This window comes from Harpia harpyja, chromosome 12 (genome assembly GCF_026419915.1).
Source record: "Harpia harpyja isolate bHarHar1 chromosome 12, bHarHar1 primary haplotype, whole genome shotgun sequence".
Classification (NCBI taxonomy): Eukaryota; Metazoa; Chordata; class Aves; order Accipitriformes; family Accipitridae; genus Harpia; species Harpia harpyja.
In genome coordinates this window covers 9,405,057-9,429,931 of record NC_068951.1, presented here as the reverse complement: position 1 = coordinate 9,429,931, position 24,875 = coordinate 9,405,057, and the positions used below count along the sequence as shown (strand labels likewise).

At 41.5% G+C, this 24,875-nt stretch overlaps 1 protein-coding gene across 2 annotated transcripts in view; it reads left to right on the top strand.

Annotated features, from left to right (window-relative positions):
• The first annotated feature begins 754 nt into the window (after positions 1 to 754).
• ANKFY1 (ankyrin repeat and FYVE domain containing 1) overlaps positions 755 to 24,875 on the top strand; it is a 35,653-nt gene continuing 11,532 nt past the window's right edge. The window contains exons 1-15 of one of the 2 annotated variants that reach the window (XM_052802904.1): positions 755 to 1,170; positions 6,368 to 6,560; positions 8,128 to 8,246; positions 10,649 to 10,784; positions 12,307 to 12,430; positions 14,576 to 14,725; positions 15,636 to 15,801; positions 17,937 to 18,141; positions 18,905 to 18,973; positions 19,701 to 19,900; positions 20,332 to 20,429; positions 20,828 to 21,050; positions 22,005 to 22,103; positions 23,366 to 23,519; positions 24,469 to 24,637. In XM_052802904.1, the coding sequence (XP_052658864.1) occupies positions 1,161 to 1,170; positions 6,368 to 6,560; positions 8,128 to 8,246; positions 10,649 to 10,784; positions 12,307 to 12,430; positions 14,576 to 14,725; positions 15,636 to 15,801; positions 17,937 to 18,141; positions 18,905 to 18,973; positions 19,701 to 19,900; positions 20,332 to 20,429; positions 20,828 to 21,050; positions 22,005 to 22,103; positions 23,366 to 23,519; positions 24,469 to 24,637 (2,115 nt within the window). In that variant the 5' untranslated portion in view covers positions 755 to 1,160. Of the gene's footprint in view, positions 1,171 to 6,367; positions 6,561 to 8,127; positions 8,247 to 8,473; positions 8,586 to 10,648; positions 10,785 to 12,306; positions 12,431 to 14,575; positions 14,726 to 15,635; positions 15,802 to 17,936; positions 18,142 to 18,904; positions 18,974 to 19,700; positions 19,901 to 20,331; positions 20,430 to 20,827; positions 21,051 to 22,004; positions 22,104 to 23,365; positions 23,520 to 24,468; positions 24,638 to 24,875 lie in introns of those variants that run through there. The other variant, XM_052802905.1, reaches the window with a different exon arrangement.

Genomic DNA, 24,875 nt, shown 5'->3' with positions numbered 1-24,875 from the left:
CCTAGGCCTAGTTCTGGTTTTGCTGTTTTATCCAATGGGCACAGAAAACTAAGATATGAGGCAGAGCAACTTTTCAAAGACCACTTAATGGCGAAGTCAGGAAGAAATTACATCTGTAAAACAACACTGTGCATAATGTGTTCAAACATTTATGTGAAACTTGCTCTCTAAAGCAAACAAAAATTGCTGTTGGATCAGTGTAGAGTATTTTGGTATTTCTGTTGCATAGAGGCAGGAAAGATCATGAGCAATGAAAACAGTCGAGGGTCAGCTATGTTGTACATATGGCTGCGGAAAATGATCCTGTTACTGTTACTTGGTCGTTGCCCATCTTGACTCTCAACCACACTTTTTACCCACCGGGCACAGATCCGGGTGCTAGGACTGTTGACTCTGAAACAAAAGTAATACATGCAGGAACTGAAGTAACGATGATTCGAGTAAAAGCTGAGCACTGAAGAGACCCCATCAGATTGCAAACCCATGCTGGCACTTCCATTAGCTGTGCTGGAACTGGGTGAGCAGGAGAAGGCACACGTTGCTTTTGGGGCGTGCTAAAGCCAGCGCACGCAGGTGGCTTTCAGTGCAGGCCGAACCGCAGGTGAAGCGAAGCCGGCCGTTGCGCCCTGGCCCCGGCTGCGTTCTCCCCTGGCGCCGGGCGGTTTTCTCCCGCGTTTCCCAACCCTCCGGCTCTGGCCGTCGGTGTTTTACTGCAAACGCGGCCATCGCGCTGTTCAACGGCCGGATCGCCCGGACAAGGCGCCTTATCTCGGGGAGGAGGAGGGGGGAGGGAAGAGAAACCCCAGAGCGGTTAAAACCAGCCGCCGGCTGCCTCCTGCCGCTCCCGGGCGAAACGCCTCAGGCGCAGAGCCGGAGGCCGGTGGGCCCCGCCGCCTCCTGAGGGGACGGGGAGCGGGCGGGGCGAGGCTGGCCCGACGGCTGGCTCCCAGGGGACCGTTCGCTGGCTGAGGCGGGGAGGAGCCGCCGGTATAAAGCGGAGCGGTGCCAACCCCGTCCCGGCGTGCCCGGGGTTCCCGCTGAGAGCAGGCGGCGGCCGGAGCGGGGCGGGGGGGTGTCCCGCTGGTCTCGCGAGAGCGCCAGGCTCGGGCGGCGGGGCGGGCGGCGGCGGCTCTCGCGAGAGCCGCGGCCCCGGACCCAACATGGCGGAAGGTAAGGGGGGGAGCCCAGGCGAGGGGCCGGGCGGGGCCGCGGCCGCCGGGTGCGCGGGTAGCGCCGCTGGCCGGGGTGGCTTCTCCGCTCGCAGGGGACCGGGGGCAGCCTCCGTGTGGGGCTTCTGCTTTTTCCCTATGTGGGACTGGCTCGGCTCTGCCCGCGGCGGGTGGGCTAGGCCGCCCCCGAGGTGAACGTGAAATGGCGGGGGGGGGGGGGGGGTGTCTGCCGGGGCCGCGGGCTAGTACCCTCGGGGGTAGGGCGGGCCTGGCATGGGCGCCTTTGCCCCTCAGGGAGGGGGATTTTGGGGGTTACTGTGGCTCTGGGCTGTAGTGGGTGGTGGGGAGCCAGCCGGGACATCCCGCCGACTCCCTCCCCGCTCTTCGCCGGTCAGGGTGATGCCGCCTGTCCCGGGGCTGCCGGGGCGAGGAGAGCCCGGCGTGCTCTGTCGGAGTCGCTGCGGGCGGCGGCTTTTCTTGGAGTAAGGCGGAGAGGCTGTGCTGCAGTCTCCGTGTCACTTGCTGCTGGGAGTCCCTTTGTCAAATTTGGGCTCTAATGAGATCTGCAGAACTCCTAGACTGCTTTTGTTTTGCTTGGAGGCTATCAGTTACACCATTTCGAAACTAATTTAACTGAGGTAATGGAATTTGAAAAGACACTTGGATTTTTACAGTCCTGCTCCTTTCTGCAAGACAGACGCTTCCTCTTTTCCTCCCTGGAGGAAACCAAGTCGGCAAACTGAGCTAAAATGCCCCAAGTTACAAAGGAAATGAAGGCTCTAACAGTCTTAAAAGCACAGCCTTTGACTCTTGAAGTGCAACTCTCAGATAGTGGTAGAATTTTAAAACCACTTGTGGAAGATTAACTAGGATGTAGCATATGCTGATCTTCTGGCATGCATCAGCCAAGAGGATGCTGCAGTCAAGCTGGTTTAATAAATCCTTAGAGCAACTCCTAACTTTTTGTGTGCTAAAGTACCACTGTTTCATATGTAGCTGACTAGCCTTGTAGGCTTGCTTTTAAGCCTTGGTGACCCAGTTCTGGTGGGCATTAGATGTCAAAGATATCTTCAGGTGGTGAAACTTTTGCCACTGAGACCCGCAAGGATCTGAGGCTCTGGTTCAGTGTCCTGCTCTGTGGAATGAACCTGCAGCTGATGCAAGCCCTGTTTCAGACATCTATAGTTTTCAAAGATTCTTCCCTAATTCAAGTAATTTTCTGATCTTTTGGCTAAAGAAGGCACATGACCAATGAGTGATCCTGCATGAACAGGAGTAATAAGCTGGAGTTGTAGCTGTCCCCACTCAGTTTCTTCTGATATCTGGGTGGAGGGGCTCATTTTGTCCCTTCAAACAAGTACCTATTTGCAGCAACACTTCTCTAGTTAAGAACTGATGGTATTGGAGAGTCAGCTGAAAAGTGAAGGCTTATTAAGGAAGGGAGCTTGTCAAACTGTGGTCATCTGCTCAGAAGCTGAGTGCCTTTTTGTTATGGAAGCGTTGACTCTGTGTACGGAAGTCCTGAATTAGATTTATTGCAATTACTAGCTACAAATTGATTGAACAGTTTATAAAGAAAAGAGCTGAGCTTGCTTGTCTAATTTCTGTAAGAGTTCTGTACCAATACCAGAGGATACTAGGTTATATCCAGGCATGGGTAAAAACTGTTGGATTAATGCTTGAATCTAAAGCAGTAGGAAGTACGCTGTAGTACTTTGGGATGGTTGTCAGGGTAAAGATCATAAGTGTGCAAAAATGATGAGGAACAAGAAAACAACTTGTACAGCCTTGTGGAGGTGGGGGGTCAGAGTGTGGAGCAGTGGATGAAGGACTTGAGGGGGTAAGAAAATATATTTTTCTGAAATATTTCACTCAGGTCCACTTCATAAGTAAACAAAAGCTTCTGTGACTGCTTTTGATGGGTGGGGTGGGCAGTGTAATAGGTTCCACTAGACCCTCCCTCTAGTTTTTGGTACATGCTATCTGTCACCCTATTGCCTGTTACCTCCCTGCTTATCTCTTTGGATTCAGCTATCTAGTTGCTCTCGAGTTACTTTTGTGCCTTCTCCTATAAGAACATTTCAGTAGCCTTTTCTGAAGTCCTCTTTAATGTCTTTGACATGGAACATAAACTTCTGCCTGTTCATGAGATGCTAGTCTATCTGCCAGAAAGCTGTTAACAACACTGCTTTTGTTTTCTTGTCTAGCCATCTGTTAACTCTGTACCTGGACTATGGGTTCAGAAAAGGAGTCACTTTGTGTATGCCTCTGCTGAACCCAGGCATCCTCTCACCGATGCATGTGGATTGATGTTTAGCCAGAGACTTGCTGGTATCTTCCAGTGAGTCTGTCCTTTCAGTGTCTTGATGCAAAGAACTTCATTGGGTGTGTGCATGCATGCAGTAGTTGTACATTATACTTGGGAGACAGTGAGGTGAATGGTCATATATAATGTGGACTGGCAATAATATGTGCTCTGTCAAAGTGATTGCCAGCTTGAAGATACAATGGTCATTTTGCATTGATTTTTAAAAAGTGATGATGCTTCTCCCTCCTTCCAAAATTGAGAACTGTAAATAGTAAGCCTGGAGTTGTGGTGCTACTTGTTTAAATAGAGGTAGTGCTTCTAGCTGAGATCGAGCAGGTTCCACTTTTGAAGCAATTCTTATTCACTTATGTAACTCTCTTATTAACTCTTTAAATGAACAGTATACAGAGAAAATTTGAAGCTTTGCTCTTTTGCAGTGAATGTTGATTAACTGGACATTGAGGACTGTCTTGAATGTGCACTTGAAATGTGCTGTAAGATAAATATTGTCTGCAAGTGTGCAGTAGTAGCTGCTACACAACTGGTGTGCGTGGTGTTGTGTAGAATAAGAAACTCTTTATTTTACAACTCTTGTAATTCTTACAGTAAGCAAATACCTATCAGTCCCTCTCACTGAGGTCGCAGGAAGTGTATGCTGTCAATCTGACAACATTTTTCAAAGCTTCAGTTCTTTGAGGTACTTTCACTGCCAGTAGCGATTGTCTTGGATTGCCCTGGAAGCAGCAGTAACAAACTTGAGTGTTCGTTATGCATAAAGATTAAGCTACTGCTGGTTGAGGGTTTAAGGTTCTGCATTGTGTCCTATTGACTTCAGAGTAATTTGGAGCCAGTGAGCTGACTTTGGTAAAATGACAGTATTTGAGTTGTTACCTTCTGGTACTGATTCTTTATTCCCACCTTCACACTCCGATTGCTTGACTGGAAGATGCAGTATTTCTTTAAGATGATATATGCTATGAGGTTCAGCAGGCAACTTCTTGTTCCTAGCATTTGAATTTGTATAGCACCTAAAAATCTCACTGTATGAACAGTGGTGGTGTTCATACACTAATTTTTGGTGTGGTTCTTAAAGTGTCTTTCAGTCATCACTCTTGACTCCTATCAGACTTGTGCCCTCCCTGCTGTAGCAGTAGCACTTGCTTTGTGCCACCCTTGACACCTTCCTTGTGAATCAGTTGGGAAGGAGCTGTTGCTCAAGAGACATGTCCTTCTAGCTCTGGGAACACTGAAACTGCATTTATCTTTAGATAGAAAGACCAGAGCAGAATTTCAAACTCTCTTTGAGGGTTGGTGGGGTATTGGTAACACAATTCTGAAATCATAGTATATTTCAATAGAATAAGGAAAGTATCCCAAAGGAGATGATATCTATTAATTTCTAAAGGATGAAGCTAAATAAAAGGCTGCTGAAGGAAGTACGCTGCCAAACCTGCTTAAGTAGTATTAACTGAAGAGTAAAATAGGGTAAATTACTTTCTGATTATCCATTACAGTAATTGTTAAGTTAAAAGACTTATGAGGGAGTGTTTGCTGCAGCAGTCCATAGAGGAAAGACTAAATGAGGCATTCTGTCTGTGGCTGGGCAAAAGCAGGATGCTCTGCCCTGGGGACCTGTGTTGGAGCAAGGCCAAGGTCAGCTATGCTGTTGAACTTTTCTAGAGAAGAAAGAAGAAAACACTGGTCAATAGAGCTCGGTTTCTCATTGTTTGTAGTAGTGACTTACATTTAGTAAATAATTGAGAAGAATTGTTGAACAGTGAATTCCTGGCTGGTAGGGAGTAATCTTGTAGGAACTTTCCTACTTAAAATCATTGGTTAGCTTCCAAATTTCTCCTCCCTGCCCCCTCTCATTTTAGGACTGGTTTTGGATTTGTACCTTATTCAGAAGATCAACTTAATGATGGGGGGAAACAATCAAGCACAGTGATTGAAAGCTACATATAGTTTGTGCAACTAATCCATAAATAAGTATTCATAAGTTGGACTGTTTTTAAGCACCTGTACAGATGTTTCCTCCTAGCAGTGCGGTAGAGGTTTTTCATACAGGTGGCCTGGGTTGAGTTCAGTGAACTAACTTAGCACAACATATTGTGGAGTGACCATTTAAGTGTGGTGGAAAAGCGGGTTCTGCAATGGGATGGAAATACTTGACTGGGGATCAGATTTCCAGGTGCTCTTGCTGTGCTACTCCTGATTTGAGATACCTACCATGGACCTGACTCTGCACAGTGATGCCTTGTCAGTGCAGTGCCTCCAGTGGAGGACTGTGTGTGTGCCAGTAGCAAGTAGAGTTTTATATATTTTTGATTGGCCTTTAAAACATAGCTTCTGGGGAGAATCTGTTTTCCACTCTGTACATTTCTTAAAGAGTGTCTTAGCTGACAGTGTGAGGAGTTCTAAACAGGTCAGTTAAGTATTCTGAGGAGATATGGTATGTCAGCAACTGTTCTAATACTCACTTGTGATTGATGCCTCAGCTGTGAAGTCAAACAGCATCTTAACTAAACTGAAAAAATGGGTAAGAACCAAAGAGTTACTCCTCTATACCACTGTAATTCCTACAGTCACAGACTCTCATGGTTTTAGAAGTCTTGTGGCATTCCTGACTGGACAGGATTCAGAAACTTGTAAGTGGCTTCTATCACTGTTCTGATTATTTTTGATGTGTTTATGGCTAGCAATGATATAAAATAAAAGATTTAATATTGGGGGGTGAGATGCTCAAGTAGTGTGGAAGAGGAGAGACTCTTAGTAGAGTGTTCTGTAATTAAACGAGATGTGTAATGTGCTTGTAGGGTTAAGTTACCCACAGATGCAAAACAAAGATGTGCATATTTCAACCTTGTAGTAACACTGTGTGCCTCTGCAGAGGAGGTGGCCAAGCTGGAAAAGCACCTGATGCTTCTCCGCCAGGAGTATGTAAAGCTGCAGAAGAAACTAGTTGATACAGAAAGGAGATGCAATCTTCTGGCTGCTGAGGCTAACCAAGACAATGCCAGTGACACCTTCATCAGTCGACTTCTTGCCATTGTAGCTGAACTCTATCAGCAGGAGCAGTACAGGTAAAAAATCCCCCTTTGGGCGAACGGTTATTACAGAAACCTTTGACTTTGCAGTAGGTACTAGTCTTAGACAAGGAAAATTCTTTCTCTAATGCCTGGTATGAATAGGGTCCACAGTTGCAGTTGGAAGAGAATGCTAAGGTCATGTAGCATACTGAATCCAGTTCTTGAATCAAGAGCTCTAAGTAGAAGTTCATCTCTGAGGCTGACATTTAAGACAAGTTTAAAGAAAACTGACCATTTTCATTGTCAACAGCAAAGCTCCCTTTGAACATAAGTAATTTTAAACTGATCTATGTGTAGCTGATGGATTAATTGGATGATTATCTACTACAGACTGGAAAGCTCTCCTTTCTTGAAAGGATATGTCCTTGAAACCAGTTCTGTATTCCTGTTGTTTGTGTAAAGAAGCCTGATTAAATTGGCTTGTCTGGTTGTATGATGTAACAGGTCTTAGACAGTGATCTATGTGACTTAGTGGTATAAATGATATTGTATCTTTGAATCTCAACACAAAATTAGGTTTAATGGTTTCTTTTCCACAGGCACATTAAGGATCACCTTCAATACTGTAGATGCCTTAACTGATTTAGTTCTGAGATTACAATGACACTTATCAATTTCTTTGCTATTACTGAAAGCAACATAGTGTCAATATAGTAAAGGAGTTCAGTCAGGTAAGGGGAAAATATATAGTTTTGTTTAAAACTTCCTTCCCCTAACACCTCTTCATGAGCCTCCCTGAGAAAAGGCTCTGTGCCTGGCGAGAACTTATTATAGCATGCTGGGTAAAAGATTTGTTAGGTAGCATATGTCAGATGAGTTGGATCACTTCATTTCTGTTCAGCATATGACTTTTAAAGGCATAGAATAGAATAGTGGTCTAAAAGGACCTACAAGTCATAAAATGAGAAAGGTAAGTTTAAGTGCAAGTTTAACATCTCTGTATTTTGTACTGTAGTTTATAGCAGTGCTTTGATTTAGAAAATGGTCTGGAAAGTACACCTACACAGTCAGAACATTTGCAAGCTATGGGACTTTAAAATAAACAGGGTAGGTACTTTCTAACTACAAAGGATAACCTGGTGTTAAAGGGGTCAGGATGAAATCGGTGTTCTTGACAGCTGGTCTCCTGGGAGCTGGGGATTCTTGGAGTCTGCCTTAGACTACTGTCAAACATTGTTCTGTTGCTGGTCTTGCCTGAAACCATTGGTGCTTAGCTGACAGTATTGGTATGGACACTGCAACATAAATATTCAACTTCAAGATTGTTGGATTTTCCTATCTTCTACAATAATTCCCTTGCAGTTTATTACAAAAAGGTTAACCTCCCCACACACCCCCAACGCTTTAAATACTAATGACTCATTACATTTCTCCCTAGAAAAATAAGAATTGTTGTTTGGCAACATGTTCTATTTAACCAATGAAACGTGTTTTGATGTCTCAAACAACTTGAACCTAAATGTGGATACCAGGACATAGATACTATGGAGATGCTGAATCCGTATGTATCTAAGCACAGGGGAAGTCTGTGTTATACATGTATATGCTTTTTTCCTCTTAGTGATCTGAAGATAAAGGTTGGGGACAAGCACATCAGTGCTCACAAATTTGTCTTGGCGGCACGCAGTGATACTTGGAGTCTTGCCAACCTTGCCTCAACAGAGGAGCTGGATCTGTCAGGTCAGTCATTGCTTAGTAATATGATGCTTTGATTGTTTTTAGGATGACTGAAAGGGCCTGTTGGGGAAAGGTTACTTAAGTACCTTTCAGACTACTACTGTCCACAAAAAGTGGTGCTTAATCCATTAATTATGGAGCTCTGTCTCTGAAACATGGTAGTACGCTTGTGAACTTGGTGCTAGTGCTAGTTAAATCAATAACCTACCTTCTTTCTCTTTAATGAACAGGGGTTGAGAATGGTGGCCTGTTTGTCTTTTCTAGAGTCAACTAAACATAATGAAAAACAAATCTATATGGAGGAGCTTGACTTCTTCCTTTCTAAGGACAGGGCTTTTTGAGGTAGTGTGCATAATTTCTCTGACGTGTGTCATGGAAATACCTTGCTTCTTGTTAACATAGTGTGTGTGGGAAATGAATACAAATACTGATGTGTTATTAAAAAGTTATTTGCTTTGGCACTTCGATACCTTTGCAAAATAGGTGAGGAAGAGAAGTTTTCTAAAAGTCTTCTACAAGATGGTGTTTTGTCCTGCTGTAGCTGTTTCTCTGGCATGTACTTACACTGGGCAGTGTTTCTGCAGATCGAACCTCTTGACAGGCTTTTCTTCTGTACTTAACAGAATAAGAGTCTTATACAATTAATTTGTGAGCAATAAAAACAGGCATGAAGTTAAGCAGGTTTGCTGGCTGGCATGTTGAATATTAAGCATTGGCTTCACTTTCTGCACTTAATCTTATCATGAATCCTATGTGCAGGCAGACGGGAAAGAAGCAAGTCACAGCAAGCTAGTTTTATGAGACAGCATAGGCTTTCTTGCAAAAGGATTTATGGATCTTTCTGCAGCCACAAAAAACAGATGCCGAGGAGTTTTTAAATTGAGTGCTGTGCTAACAGAAGATTATTACTGAAAAGCTCTTATGTTAATTGTACTTTCATTGCAAGTGGCAGTCCATAGCATTTCGAGCTCCACACTGAAGCTAGACTGAGAATCTCAAATGTAACTGCGGTCTTGCATGTTTAGCAATGCAAGCACTTCCTACTACAGAATGATGCTTAAAATACGTGCTAGTAAATTATACTTTCCACTGTGTAAAATTGAATTCTTTGTAAAATTTGATAAATGGCACAAGGATTAATTAAGTTATGAAATAGTTGTAGCAAGCAACAAGCTGTTCCCTAAAAACTGTCTTAAGAGGTTCTCTTAAGAACTTGCAAGCTAAGATTGCCTGAATCCTAACTTCAAAATACAGGCAGCATTTAAAATTGAGTGTTTTTAGAGTTCATGTAATCTGCAGAATTTTCTACTCTTTAAGAAGAGTAGGAAGAGATGAACACAGGCTCTCTTGTCAGGAGGGAGAAAATGAACTCTTACCTCTGCCAAGGCAGAGCTGATATTACAGCTCAAGTAGGTTTTCTGATTACTTCAAGCTTGGCGAAAGATACTTGTCTTACTAAAACCTTCTGTTTCTTAGGAGGCAGTCTACATGCTATGCCAAGTACTTGTCTGGTACTCTGCAAATAATCTGGGGCAACCCTCCATGTGAAGGAGATGTTTTAGGATGGGTATTTCAGTGTCTTAAACATGTATGTTTTCATTTTAAAAACAAACCAAATGGCTTCAGGGACTAATGTTGTTTTTCTAAATGAATGGTATTTTTTGTTGTAATTGGTTTGATAGTACACTGTGGAGTAATTCTCATCTACATCCCTGTAAGCAGGATTGTCACTATACTTCAGACTAGGTGACAAAGGTCCCTGTCATTGGGCTTCTGTATCTTGTGTCCTGTGGTGTAGGTTTCTATTTTTCTTGCTGTGTAAAAACATAAGGCTTTTGATCAGTGTTGTAAACACTTGAAATCTAACCAGCTGCTTAAACTCTTTTGCACCTTTCCTAGAAATGGTTCTCAGCAGTTTTAACTACTTTGTAGTCATTACCAAGGTGTAAGTACCTTTATTGGAATGCAACAGTTCATAACATATGGCTCTGATATCAAAGAGGCAGGATTCTTAAATCAAAAAGGGGATTTGTGCTTGTCAAATGTAGATGTGGGTTTAGCCATATGCGAGGGACCAAAGACTTTAAAGGGGCATCGCTGGCCTCTAAATATGCAATATCTGTGTAGCAGGTAGGAGATGTTAGAGGGGTCCCTGCATTCTTTACAGTGTTCCAATGGAAAAAAGGTTTTCTTGCTTGGTGTTTTCTTGCATTGTTACTAGTTTCAACTTCTGAGCAGTTTTGCCTCTGTTTTGACACTTTGATTGAATTAAAGCTGTACAGTTTCAATGAGGCTATTTTTTTTTTCATGGTAGCTGTGACTTTAACAGTCAGAGGAATAGTAGCTACTTGAATAGGTGATTGTTGTTTGGGTATTTTACTAATCCCTGTTGCTCCCTGTACCAGATGCTGACCCAGAGGTAACCATGGCGATGCTGCGGTGGATCTACACAGATGAACTTGAGCTAAGAGAAGATGATATCTTCTTGACAGAGCTCATGAAACTAGCTAATAAATTTCAGCTCCAGCTACTTAGGGAAAGGTGAGTCTTGCTAAATACAGTGGATCTTCTTGAACTGTTCAGTCTTGTTTCAATAGAAATAAGGTGACAGCTGCTGGCAATTGGATAAAATTTTGCCTTTTCAAAGTCTGAAGCTTTTAATAATACAGCATGACATTCAGTTTATCACAGGAAATGAAGCCTTGTACTACAGTTAAACTATAGCGGTTTTTCTCATAGCTTTTATGTTTACTTTCCAGTTCTTCTCCCAGTCAAACTAATAACCCTAATTTGGCATTAAGAGGAAGTAGAGATCAGTATATTAGTAACAAGCTCTGGAGAGTTGCAGGAAAGGAATTGTTAAAGAGAATGCTAGGAAGAGTCAATAGCAAGGAGTTTGCAGTATTAAAATACCACAAGTGAAATTTATTTTAACTTAAATAGCTGTTCTTCTGTGCATCTTGGCAGCTTTTCTTCATAAAGAAGGTTAATGTAACAGTACAATGTTTTGCCATTTTGAGGAGATTATGATTACACCATTCTAGTAGGGGCTAGGTTGTTATCTTGAATGTTTAGAATGCTCTAAGTAACCATTTAGAGTTAGTGAGAAGCCTGAATGTACAACTTCGTTTTGTGCAACTTTGAAGCCTTGAATTTAGTCGAAGTACCCTTTGATATAATCTTTTGCCCAAGGGGTGTCTGGGGCTGTAGCAGTACATGGCACTCATAATCTATAATTTAAGTGTGACTCAACATGAAGCAAACTAAATTGTTGTCAATTCTTCTGACTAAAGAAGCTGACATCTGTAAGGTCGATGCTAGAATTGCCTTCAAGCTTTGTACCAGCCTAAAACTGTCTGCATGTTGTACTAGCTAAACATTCCTCAGCTGTTGTCTGGTCATGGTAGTCTAGTGACAAGTCCACGTATATATGCTACTAGTAATTATTAGATGTCTTGCTAGGTATCTGCACCTGGAGACAAGTATTTCATTTTTTGGTCTTAATATCTGCTTGGAGATCACTGGTATGTTTAACTTTATCTTCATTTTGAGGTACTTGGATTTTCTTCCCATAAACTCAAACTAATAGCTTCACACCTATAAGATTAGGTGGATCTGCTGTTAAAGCTTATCCCTTCTCTTTATTAAACAAATAGCTATATTTGACTTGCCTGTTTCTAGCTTTGACACAAAAGCTGCTTGTGATCACTATAGTACTTGTAAAGATAGACATCTTCCCTACTTCATAACAGTGAATGAACTTCAGTTTGTTCCTTTGGGAGAGCTAGGATTTCTGTCTCCACTTGCAGGATCCTGCAATGTGTGTTGTTATGGGACCTTAGCTTAGATGGACTCTAATAGGAGTCTGCTCTTAAGGAAGCTGTGTTACAGGGCTTCTGATTGAAGTATGTTTATGCTGCTTAGCCTTATAGTAAAGCAAGGCCAAGCCATTTTCTACTGGCATCTAGGAAAAGGAGTATATAGGACCCCGTTACACCATGGGAGAGTGATTACAGTAAAGCTGTTTCCTGATTACTGAACACTGGCTTTCCTATTTTGACAGATGTGAAAAAGGAGTTATGTCACTAGTTAATGTCAGGAACTGCATTCGTTTCTATCAGACTGCTGAGGAGCTGAATGCTAGCACTCTTCTGAACTATTGTGCTGAGATAATTGCTAGTCACTGGGTAAGTACTGTCAGAAGCAAGAGGAAAAATGTTTGCAGAGTATAGGAACTTAATCAGTAGAATTTTGCTTAACTTGCTATACTATCTAACCTCAGGAGTATCTCTTGGTATGCTAGCATTCAAGCATTCCAGTTGGGATGGGGATTACATGGACTCCTGATAACTTTCAGTGACTCAGGTGACCTATTATGCTGACCCTTATATGTTTGCAGAGAGCAGCAGTTTTGATAAAAAGCTGTCAAATCTGCCTGCCCTGCTGCCTGGTGTGAGTGAAGGGGCTGCTTCTGAGGCAGGAGTGACACTTCCCTTCCCATCTGTCTCGGTTATCTTTATTTTATAATACATGCTTTTGACAGTGTGTTATTTGGTATTGTCTACAATACTAATTCGTAATTATATATTTGAAACAAAGCACATTAAATGGCTTTTTATCTAAGATTTTGTTTGTCTTTAGAGGTTATGTCCGTTGTCTATATTGGTGTGAATGTCTTGACTGGGGGAAATAGCTTATAGCCTGAAGAGTTGTTCTGTTCATTGGAAATGCTTCACTGTAAAAAGCATCTTACTTTCCTAAACATGAGCCAAACCAAAGGGGCAGTATTCTAATAAGCAAGAGGATTGTTTATTAAATCCGGACTCAGAACTGTTTAGAAGTTCACCCATAGTTGGTCTCTATCTATACAGATCACAAATCCCAGGCCTGCTTTTACTTCTAAAAATAATCCACAGAAGCCAGGGAAGAGTTTCTTTTCTGTAATGGAGGGAGTGGCAAGGAGTTTTGCAACTGACTTAGGAGTTTCACTTGCTCTGATCTGTTATTTTGAGGAAAGTTTGAGTAATTTAGTAGTGGATTAGCCTTGAAAATAAGACTTGTCAACAGCAGACTAGTGTGTGAGGGTTTAGGTTATTTTAAATCTAAAATGCATCATCCAGATGTGGATGTGTCTTTGTTTGGCTAATGCAAAAGCAGACGGAAGTGCTTTGACCTGACATAAAAAAAAAAATATTCTTGTGTCTGAACCTGCAGGTCAGCCACTTTAACTCTTTCATGCTTCTGCCTCCTAACTTTTGACACTGTATTCTACCTGGGAATGAGGCTGTTTCTGTTTAGTCAAATGAGCACTAGCTCAAATCTAAGGTCTTCCTACTTCTAAGTTTCTGTTTACTTTTATTCAGAGTTATTCAAAGTTCTGTGGAGTTGTCAGTCTTCAATAGTTATAGGCCTTTTTGTCAGTGTTGTGGTTTAACCCAAGCCAGCAACTCAGTCCCACACAGCTGCTCACTCCCTCCCCCAGGTGGGATTGGGGAGGGAATCGGAAAGGTAGAAGTGATAAAACTCATGGCTTGAGACAGTTTAATAGGTAAAGCAAAAGCCACATGTGCAAACAAGGAATTAATTCACCACTTCCTATTGGCAGGCAGCTGTTCAGCCATCTTCAGGAAAGCAGGGCTCCATCATGTGGAATGGTGACTTGGGAAGACAAAATGCCATCAGTCCGAATGTCCCCCCCCTTCCTCCTTCTTCCCCCAGCTTTATATGCTGAGCATGATGCCATATGGTCTGGAATATCCCTTTGGTCAGTTGGGGTCAGCTGTCCCAGCTGTGTCCCCTCCCAACTTCTTGAGCCCCCCCCCCCCTTGCTGGTGGGGTGGGGTGAGGAGCAGAAAAGGCCTTGATGCTGTGTAAGCACTGCTCAGCAGTATCTACAACATTCCTGTGTTATCAGCACTGCTTCCAGGACAAATCCAAAATGTAGTCCCATACCAGCTACTGTGAAGAAAATTAACTCTATCCCAGCCAAAACCAGCACAGTCAGAAAATGCTAATCTGTCATTTAAGTCCAGATAGAGAATTAAGAGACTAGATGTTAATCTGCTGTAAAGTCTGGTAAAATGCTAGTTTTCCATGTCTGTAGACAAAAGGGAAGAAAAATTTAACTGGAAACTAAAATGTAAGATGTAAAACTTCCTGAGTGTTTCTTCCTAGTCTTTAGAGGCTATCTTGGATTGTTCCTGCTTGTTATGATGTTATCAGAATGGAGCTTTTAACTGAACTTGTTTTGTGAACTTCATAATTACATTGTGCAATGCCTTGTTGGTAAGCAATCCCGTTTTATTTATCCTTTTCTCTTTTATTGCTTCTAGGATGACTTGCGTAAAGAAGACTTCAGTAGCATGAGTGCTCAGTTATTGTATAAAATGTTCAAGTCAAAGACAGATTATCCTTTGCATAAGGCTATTAAAGTTGAGAGAGAAGATGTAGTCTTTTTGTATCTTATTGAGATGGATTCACAGGTATAGTGAGACTTACTTGACCTATTTTCTAGAATTTGGTGTTTCAAATAACTAGTTTCTAACTACCAGTCTTGATTTTTGTCACTAATTCTTATTTGCACATTTATCATTGCCGTAGCTACTTCTATGTATGTAATGGAGGTCTGGTGGTAACAACTCCATAAAGACATAATTCAGAAATGATTCATAACATTTCTAAAACACCTTGTGTGCAACACATCATGTCTAATAAAATCCAGTACCTGATACTGCTATATACATCTAAAGCTGAGTTGTGTCATAGTCAACTCCGCTGCTTCATGGCAGTTCAGTAAGCATCATTTCTTTGAACAAATGCTTTTCCTCTTCTACTGAATGTTTGAAGTAACAGGTGTTCTGTATGGATGAACACTCTAAACAACTAGCAAATAAGTTGTCCCCCTTGTTGGGGGATGGAAGAATTATTCAAGTATTAATTATCAAGAATTATTGAATTAATCCTTTAAGATACCTCAAATCCTAATTGGAAGCTGGGACTGTAGCAGTACTTAGCACCCTTAGGTGCTAATCCAGTTGGGATTTGAAGTATCTTAAAGGAATAATTGAATAATTCTTCCTAGTTCTATGTTGAATATGCCTACATAGGCAGCATCCTTTAAGAGTGTAGTAGTCTTGTTTCCTGTGAGTTAAACAAGGCTTGCAAACAGAACTCCTGTTTTCTCATTGAACAGTTCTCTTGAGTAGACTTGCATGTGGTGATGCTAGTCTTCTAATTGTTTTGCTGTGTAAGATGCACTTACCTAAATGCAACACTGGTATTTTGCATTAGAGCTGAAGGTCTAACATTATGGTAGTTGGAACAGGCTGTTAAAATATTATGTTGGGCTGGTGAACCTACCTCTAATGTCAATTGACTGAATTTGTGTTGTAGCTTCCTGGGAAGCTCAATGAATTGGATCACAATGGAGATCTTGCTTTGGATCTAGCCCTTGCCCAAAGATTGGAGAGTATTGCAACTACACTGGTCAACTACAAGGCTGACATAGATAGAGCAGACAAGAGAGGCTGGAGTCTATTACATAAAGCCATCCAAAGAGGTAAGTAAATAGGATATGAAGCCTTGTTAACTTGCAGTTGTTCCCAGTGTGGAATATATGTTCCGAAGTCTGTTCCTGTGTCACTCTGTAGTTGACACTTCAGTTAGAAAATTGTAGTCAAGGATGAACTTTCTCCTATTTCTTTTTAATTTAAACTTAAAAACAAACTCTTATTTGGGATCTGAAAGCTAGCCTGCTGGCTGGTGAATGAAACTTACACTACATGACATACAGAAGCAATCTAGTAGAGTATTGTCTGCTAAAGGAAGAAATGTAGGGAGATACTGAGGATATTCTAATTTGACAACACAATGTCTTTCTGACGAATAGTTGAATCAAACATGACAGCCTAATCACAAATTAAGATGAAGCCTTTTTCTAGACCCGCGTTGAATGCAACATATGCTTCTTTGTGATTATGGTTAACAGCAAGGGTCCTTGCTACTGGACGGCAGTTTTAGGGGAGGGAAAACTGACTGGGAGAAGATGAGGAGCAGATGGAGGTGCTTCTGTGCCAGTGTGAATACCTTCAAAGCTCCAGTGAATAGTAGCATAGTTATCAGTGAAGTCTGAGTACAACTACATGATTATCTTGAGCTGTTCTCCACCTTAGAGTGGAAAATGCATCTTATGAGAACTGGAGCACAGTAGGACCTGGTTGCCATGGCCACAGTGTTCTGAAGGCTTTGGAGCACCATCATCTTGGCTGATGGCCAAAGTCTGGTAAAAATCTGTAGTGAATGCCTTGTGCTACTAGTTGCTTGCAGTGATATGTCTGGCAGCTCTCTCTGTTCCAGAAACCCAAGCACAACAGGAATTGTACCTGTGACTGGACCTCATGGGTATTGTAGTGCTACAAATTAAAAGCATGAGTTTATTTTTAACAGCAAGCTCTTAGAAGTAGTTTAAGTTTTGTAAACTCAACATACAGCTCCCAACTTCTTCCTTTAATCTCCTACATATCTAAACAGGGTAATGCTGGTGTCTGATCCTGTGAATGAAACTTCAGCAGCAGGAGTAGGAGGCCTTCTAGGCATAGGTCAGTGTTATGATGGCTGCAGCCCTATAAAGCACTAGAAAGATTGCAACAGGCTGCTCTTCGTACTTAATACTAGCATTTGTCCTCTAGTTCTAATGTCTGCTTCCGGTCTAAGCTAGAGCTCTAAGAATGAATGCTTGCTTTTCAGTAACCAAAGCTTCAGTGAATTAATTACTGTTAACAATCACATGTTCTGGAAATGGAGCTAAAGCAAACTGTCTGAACTTGCCACATGATTCTTACTTCCTATGATCACTGGCGAGTGGGGGAATGTCAGATACGGAAATCAGAAAATGGGATTTTAGTTTTTGCTGGCAGAGATGATACAGCAATCTGTATTGCCTAAACAGCTGAACAGTCATCTTTGTTCTCCAGTCTTGCATTCAGGACAAGCAGCTTGTGAATATATCTATTCAAAGTAGTGTTTGGAGTAAGGGAGACTTGTATTATCCTGAAGTCATTCTCTGCATCTTGGTGTTCCAAGTCCAAGGTTTCATGTACTGAAGTGGGCTTAAGTTCTGACTTCTGAGAAGCTCTCAACAGGGAGTTCTTAGGAATGCTGTACATGGTGGGTCCTAACTGTTGAAGCCCTTAGCCTATATATAATGGTGCCTAAACTTTCAAGAGCAAAGGCTGTGTTATTGCTTGTTTATGTAGCAAGACTGAACAGATGACTAACTTCAACTACACACTTTTGACTGATGCCCTGGGATAGTACCTTTTGTTCAAAAATTACTTGTATGTTTAGAATCATGGTTTGTCCGATTGTGCATTAAAGAAGCAATGGATTTATCTTGATAGAGGAACTAGCAAACTCAGTATCACCATAACGAGTAAACTAGTGTGTGAACTTGAGTGACATGTAACCTCTGGGCAAAACGCTTTTTCCAAGGGGTTGTTATGAAATGTTTTAATCCTGACTTTGCAGTGAAGTGTACTTGAAGTTACCTATTGCTAAGGCATTCTAAGAGCAGACATTTGGAGTGATTGTATGGTATGGAGGGAAATCATGTGTATCCATTTTCTGGACTTGTGTAAAGTGTATAGGGTATATAAAGTATCTATCCATAAATAACCTTGTTTTGTTTCACAAAAGGAGATAAATTTGCTGCAAACTTTCTCATAAAAAATGGTGCCCGTGTGAATGCTGCTACATTGGGAGACCAGGAGACTCCTCTGCATCTTGTGGCATCATACAGCCCCAAGAAGCATTTGCCAGATGTCATGGCAGAGATGGCACAGATAGCAGAGTCCCTCTTACAGGCAGGAGCCAATCCAAATATGCAAGACAACAAAGGAAGGTAAATACTGGGTGAAGTAAAGTCTGCTACCATTTTAACAGATAATGCAGTAGTGATTAGATGCAGCCTGCTAAGAACTTGCTCAGGTCTGACAGCAAAGCACAGGTGATCCTGGAAGCAGGAGAGGTGAATTCATTAATCCAGTTTGATACCTGTGGGTAGCACTTAAAGCAGAAAGCTGTGCAGGCTGAATGGTACCCTGTCATGACCAGTTAAACATAGCCCAGCTATGCTAGGGTGAGTTGATTGTGTCAGAACACATGGCACACAATTAATTTGCCTTTATTGAATCACTGAACAGTAAAGCAAGCTAACTAAAATGACAAATAGTATTCCTGAAAGGTACTTCTCTTTGAAGCTGTCAGTGGAACTGAAATTATCTCAAAGAGCTAGTATCTGCAGCGTGTTTATCTGAAGTGTAGGGCCTGTAAACTGCTTTATGGGTTAGGTTGGGCAAACAAGTACATAAAATGACATAGAAGATTTAGAGCATATCAGCTAGTCAGTTCTGATAGGTCAAGCTCTTGTGCTTTTTCCCTGAAGGTTAGCTCTTATATTAGTGTAAAGAGTTGCTTACTACTAAATTAACTGCAATCATTTCCGTTAAAGGGGTAGATTGCTCTTTCTTTCAAGAGGTGCTTGTGCCCTTCTGAAAGCAGAGACAAAAGTTAACCCCATAAATCTCTAGGGGCATGTTGGTGACTGGACAAAATCTTAAGTGTCTCCTTATTACTAATGTAACTCTACTTTGCTCTAATTACAGGACCCCATTACATGTGTCAATTGTGGTCAGGAATGAACCTGTATTCAGTCAGCTTCTCCAGTGCAAACAGTAAGTCTCACTTAAATATGAAATACACTGAGGGTACCTTGTACAGTGAAGATATGAAAACTGGTTTAACAACTCTTCAATGCCTTTTGCTTTACAATAAGGCTAGCAATAGGCATGGGATGCAAAAGTGTAAAGGCTTTGCATAACTTAAGATGCCAGAAGCCAAGTAAGTTTTTGCCCTACTGTAAAGAGGAAGCAAATGGCATCTCTGTTTTTCAAAGAGGGCTAGGTGAAATGTAGCAATAACTTCATTTGTAGTGGAGCTAAAAGGAGTAATAAGACTCTTAAAATGTCTGAATACGTTCTTGAGTTCAACTTGGGTTCTGCTTAAAGCTAATACAGGTGATTTCTTAGGGTGATGAAGCAGAATACGTCATTTAACTCAGTTTCGTTGTAGTTGAATTTGCATTTCCTGTACACAGTTTACTTAAAATATCAAGAGGATTTGCCTCTCTTACATGTAGTGGGAGCCCAAATCTACAAGGGCCACGCTTCTCCTAGGAGCAATGAGCTTAAATCTAGTAGTCAGTAAAAGGTGTCTTGCTTGTTTCAGAGTATTCACAAATTCTCTGAAGTAACTGGAGCTACAGTAGGTTTCTTGGCAAGTGAAAGTTGTCAGTGAGGTATTAGATAAACTAGTACAGCTGTTCAGACACTTGAAGCTAAAGCTGCATTGGGGAACGACTTTTTAAGGTATAAATTGGGGAACATTAACTCTTATTTTTAGACTAGACTTGGAGCTGAAGGATCATGAAGGAAGCACAGCTCTGTGGCTTGCAGTTCAGTATATCACTGTATCGTCTGATCAGTCTGTAAACCCTTTTGAGGATGCCCCTGTTGTAAATGGAACCTCATTTGATGAGAACAGTTTTGCAGCAAGGTTGATCCAACGAGGCAGCAATACAGATGCTCCAGACACAGTAACAGGTAAAACAGAAGTTTGTATTTCTGTGTAGGTAGAAGGCTTGTAAGTTAATTGCTTAATGCTAACTGCACTCTGAGGAGCTGAATGAGGTTTCAACTGCATTTGCTGCATAATGAATGAATGGTAGGTGGTAGTAGCTTTAACCAGAGCTGGAACACTGACAGTCCCAAGCTGAGCTTGACTTGCAGGAAGTGACAGAACATCTGGACTCCTTGCCAGGTCCCAGTATCCTCTTTACAGTTTCAAAATGTGTAATTGCTAAATGGTAGTGCACATCACAGATCAGCATTGCAAGGGGACTACTAGTCAGTAGGATATTCTTTGTTGGCTTCAAACTTTAATGTTGCAAGGTAGTGGGGAAGGTGCTAGCACACTTGTTAGTATCAAAGTGTGGTTGGAATAGCACTCTTAAGTGTTCATGGTTTTTCTTTAGGAAACTGCTTGCTTCAGAGGGCAGCTGGTACAGGAAATGAGGCAGCTTCTCTCTTCCTAGCAACTCATGGAGCAAAAGTCAACCACCAAAACAAATGGGTAAAAGCAGAAACTTATAGACTGTAGTCTGAAAGTTTCCTTATTTCTATTCACAAATAAGATAGCAGAGATCTATCATTGTTAACCATAGCTTAAAGCAAGTTGAAACACCTGCTGAGCCTTTTGCATGTTTTCAGATACTTACTAGTGATCAGACAACAATTGCGTTCTTGTGGCACTGTTCTTGCAGCATCACCAGTTGTTAATATGCTTTTAACACTTCCCTCAGTGCCTGTTCTAATGAAGTTCTTAAGATAGGCTAACTCATGTAGTTTGAAAGTCCTAAGGACCTTCAGTTACTAGGAGTTAAGCTCTTCATGTCAATTCTTGTGGGCATAGTAGTTTAAAAGCTACTTCTCCATGTCCAAGCTGTTAACCTAGTACCCTGTTTATTAAAGGGAGAAACACCACTGCATACAGCCTGTAGGCATGGCCTAGCAAACCTGACAGCAGAACTTCTGCAACAAGGAGCCAATCCAAACATCCAGACAGCAGAAGCAGTGCTTGGTCAGAAGGATGCATCTTCTCCAACAGCAGAGAATGTTTATCTGCAAACTCCCCTTCACATGGCTATTGCTTACAATCACCCAGATGTGGTGTCAGTCATCCTGGAACAAAAAGGTAAGTTTTTTCTGGTTCAGACAGTATTGATGCTGTAGTGGATCAGTATGTCAAGATGGCATCTAAACTGTGTTTTGACAAACTACTAATAAAGCATGTCTTCCTGTAAACATTGTTTAAGTAGAGCAATTAATAAGACTGGCTAAACACAGTCTTAAATTCAAATCATCTGCTTAAGACTAGAGAACTAATTTGCCCATGAATCTTTCTAAATTCTCCACTATGGATAATGGACTTGAACACTTAGCCCCAGGCTGTATTCTAACTGTACAACTGAGATCCCTTTTCTCTCTCTGCCAAAGCATTTGGTTCAGGTAAATGCTGGAATCAAATATGGATAAAGGCATCTTTCTGTGGTTAGACTTCTGCCTTCCCCAGCTCTCAGTAAGACTATTTTGTACGGAGTAATGCTAGTATTATAGTTGAGTTGAGACTTCGGTACTGAAATACTAGGAGGTAACAGTTTATTAAATGCTACTAGTTCAGCTTCTTTCTAGCAGCAGGAAGGGAGTTTGACAGCTGAAGCAAGGCCTATTTTGTCTCCTACTGTAAGTGGGATTTAGAAGGGAGTAGGTGAATTGGGGAGAATATCCTCCATCCCAGGGAGCTGAGAAGGAAGTGTGCTGCCACCATCTTGCAGTACAGCCTCCACTCCTCATTCTCAGAGCTTTGTATATGCCACTCTATTTGGAGATAAAGGGGGCAAGTTAAGCCTCTTTGCTAGAAAGTTGAATGTTTTTTAGTATAAGTATTAAGATTAGGCAGTAGTGGCAATACTACCTGAATCGTAAGCAGTAACACATCTGGGAAACTGAAGGTATCTTGCTCAGATCTTTCAAACTGACTGCTAAAGGAACAGCCTACTTCAAAATGGGACATTGCTACTGCTGCAGCTTTCAATGTGCAGCCGCAGGTCAAGTACAAGAACACTAATTCCCTATGGTTTCTTTGTAGCTAATGCTCTTCATGCTACCAACAACTTGCAAATTATTCCTGACTTTAGTCTAAAGGACTCGAGAGACCAGACTGTGCTGGGATTGGCTCTTTGGACAGGTATGTGCCTTCAAAACAAGATGAGAATTTACAAAGATATGGAAGCTATGATGTGGATAAGACTTTTTTTTTTTTTTTAAAGACAAACCAGCAGATGTGTGTTCATGTCCTGGCTTGTGCTGCTAGTGAGAAGCTGTCAAGGAAAGCTTTAGATAATTCTTCACTTTCTAAAACTGAATATTCACGTCTGACTCACTGATAGATTTCTAGCCCTACAGCTTCCCTTCTTGACTAGCAGGTAGCGTGGAGCCTCTTGCCCACAACTGTATTTGCAGTTCTGTGGAACTGTTCCACTGTGAACTCCCTAGTAGTTTTCATAGCAGATCATTGTATTGTCTGTTCATGGTTAACTCTGTTCTAGACACTGGTTAATACAGAATGCTGACCTTTACAAAGGGAAGATGAGCTACTTTAAGCAGCTATTAAGGGGAATGGAACTTGACATACTGATTCAGAAGATGCTTTCTTGTCTGAAATGTGGAGGGGAGTGGTTTGGGGGAAACTAGGTATTTCTGTTTGCAGCCAAGTGACATTTCAACAGTATCAGTACATCATCAAAAGAAAGAGGTGGCCTGGTCACTACTGAATCAATTCCTACTGAGCTGGAAACAGCAGCTGTATGGGGGATGGCTACTCATACTCTGGACTTGAGAGATGAGTCAGAACACTTAGTAATGTTGCTCTGTATGGGAGTGCTAGATGTCATCCATATGTAACAAACTTCTTTACTGTCCAGGCTTTTCACTTTCCTTTCCAATGAAAGGAAACTAAAATGTAGCTTCCTGTCTACCATTGCCCTTATCTGCTTCTGAGATAAAGGAGGAGGAATTAAGCTAAACATCTAATACTGTAATATTCAAGGGAATATCTTAGGAATGTAATACCAAAGTTAATGTTTGTTGGACAAAAGTCTGAAGTGATATGAAGGATTAGGCTAGGTATGGTTAAGGAGGATTCTATTATATTTGGGTTGGCAGAACTAATGGGAAAGCTCTGCTGTATACCAGACCATATCTTGTGTCTTCAAGCAAGACCAAAAGGACTCAGTAATCAATATTCAATAAGTCTGTAAAAGAATATTCAAGCTGGGTAGAGTCATGGGTTGGTTAGCTCATGTATGTAAATTTTAATAGGCTCTAGCATTGATTCAGTGCATCTCTTACTGTAATTATTGAAAATTGAAGGCTTGAAGCTTTATTAATCTTCAGTGTCTCTGTTTTATAGAACTGAAGGTAAAATACTAATGAGCTTTAACTCTTTAGGCATGCACACAATAGCAGCTCAGCTGCTTGGATCTGGGGCATCCATCAATGACACAATGTCAGACGGACAGACTCTGCTACATATGGCAATACAGAGACAAGACAGTAAGAGTGCACTCTTTTTGCTGGAACATCAGGCAGATATAAATGTCAGGTAAGATCTTAACTGATACAACACTCAACTGGATATGTATTTAGGAGCAGGTAGTTATGACTGCCTTTATATAATGTCTTAAAATCGGTTTCAAATCATGATTTGTGCATAGTTATGTGTTTGGTTTTTTTTATGTTACTAGTTATGGCTGAGGGATTACATATGTGAACTTGGACATATATATATAGTTCCACTGGTCAGTACCTCTACTTGAGGCTGCAGAGGGAGGTTCCACTTAATTCTAGGTAGAACAGAATCCTCTGTAACAGACTCTCGAGCCCTAGAGGCATGGTACTGAACTTCTGTAGTCTGATCTATTTGCTGGCTTGTGGGAGCTGCATGTTTTCTACCATCTAAAATAATTGGATGCAGCTCCAGTAACAAGATTCTGATAGAACTTGCTTCCTGAGTATCTCCTAGACAAGTTGATATTAGACTTAACAAAACATTTATCTGCTTACATGACTGACAGGCTTTCTTTGAAATTTGGCGAGCTCTACTGTAACGAATGTCACGGATATGAACTACCTAATACTGCTGTTCTAACTTCAGTTTTTTAACAGTCGGTATTTCTGACTTGCTTGAAGTGTTGCCACAGTGCAGACAAGGCTGTTCGCTTCTGTGGCAGTAGGCTTGCACTGAAGGAACTCTGTTCAAATAATGGCTGCACTTAAGGAAAGGACAGTGTCTCTGAGCTAAGAACACTAACATGCTTTTCAAACTTAGAAATCAATCACTTGCTACTAAAGGGAGGGGTTAAAGAAAGGTAAATTACATAGCTGTGATGAAAAACTAACATGGTGTGGTTGCTTGGCTGTAGAGATGTGGTCTGACCACAGCAAAAACAACACGCATGGGGATGTTTATTGGCAAAGCCAAGAATTTATTGTAACATGAGGCTGAACTTTATAGTGCAGAAGTAACACCCTTCAAAATCTACCCATTACAGAACACAGGATGGAGAGACTGCCTTACAGTTAGCTATAAAAAACCAGCTCCCTCTTGTGGTTGATGCTATTTGTACCAGAGGAGCAGACATGTCTGTGCCAGATGAGAAAGGAAATCCTCCTTTATGGCTTGCCTTAGAAAATAACCTGGAAGATATTGCATCCACTCTGGTAAGACTGTCAGTTGACTCTAATTTAGTCTCACTTTTGTGCATCTTGCTAGCAGCAATGGGCTTATCAGCAAAACTAAACTCAATGCACGAAGAGAACAGAGTAGTCTTATACCACTATCTAACTTCTAGAGGTTTTTCTTCACCAGAAGTTCCTTTTTCTTGGGAAATCCTTTAATAAACACTGTAGTCTGCATAGCCAAATATCTTGCAGCCACTGTGATAAAAGTATAGAATAT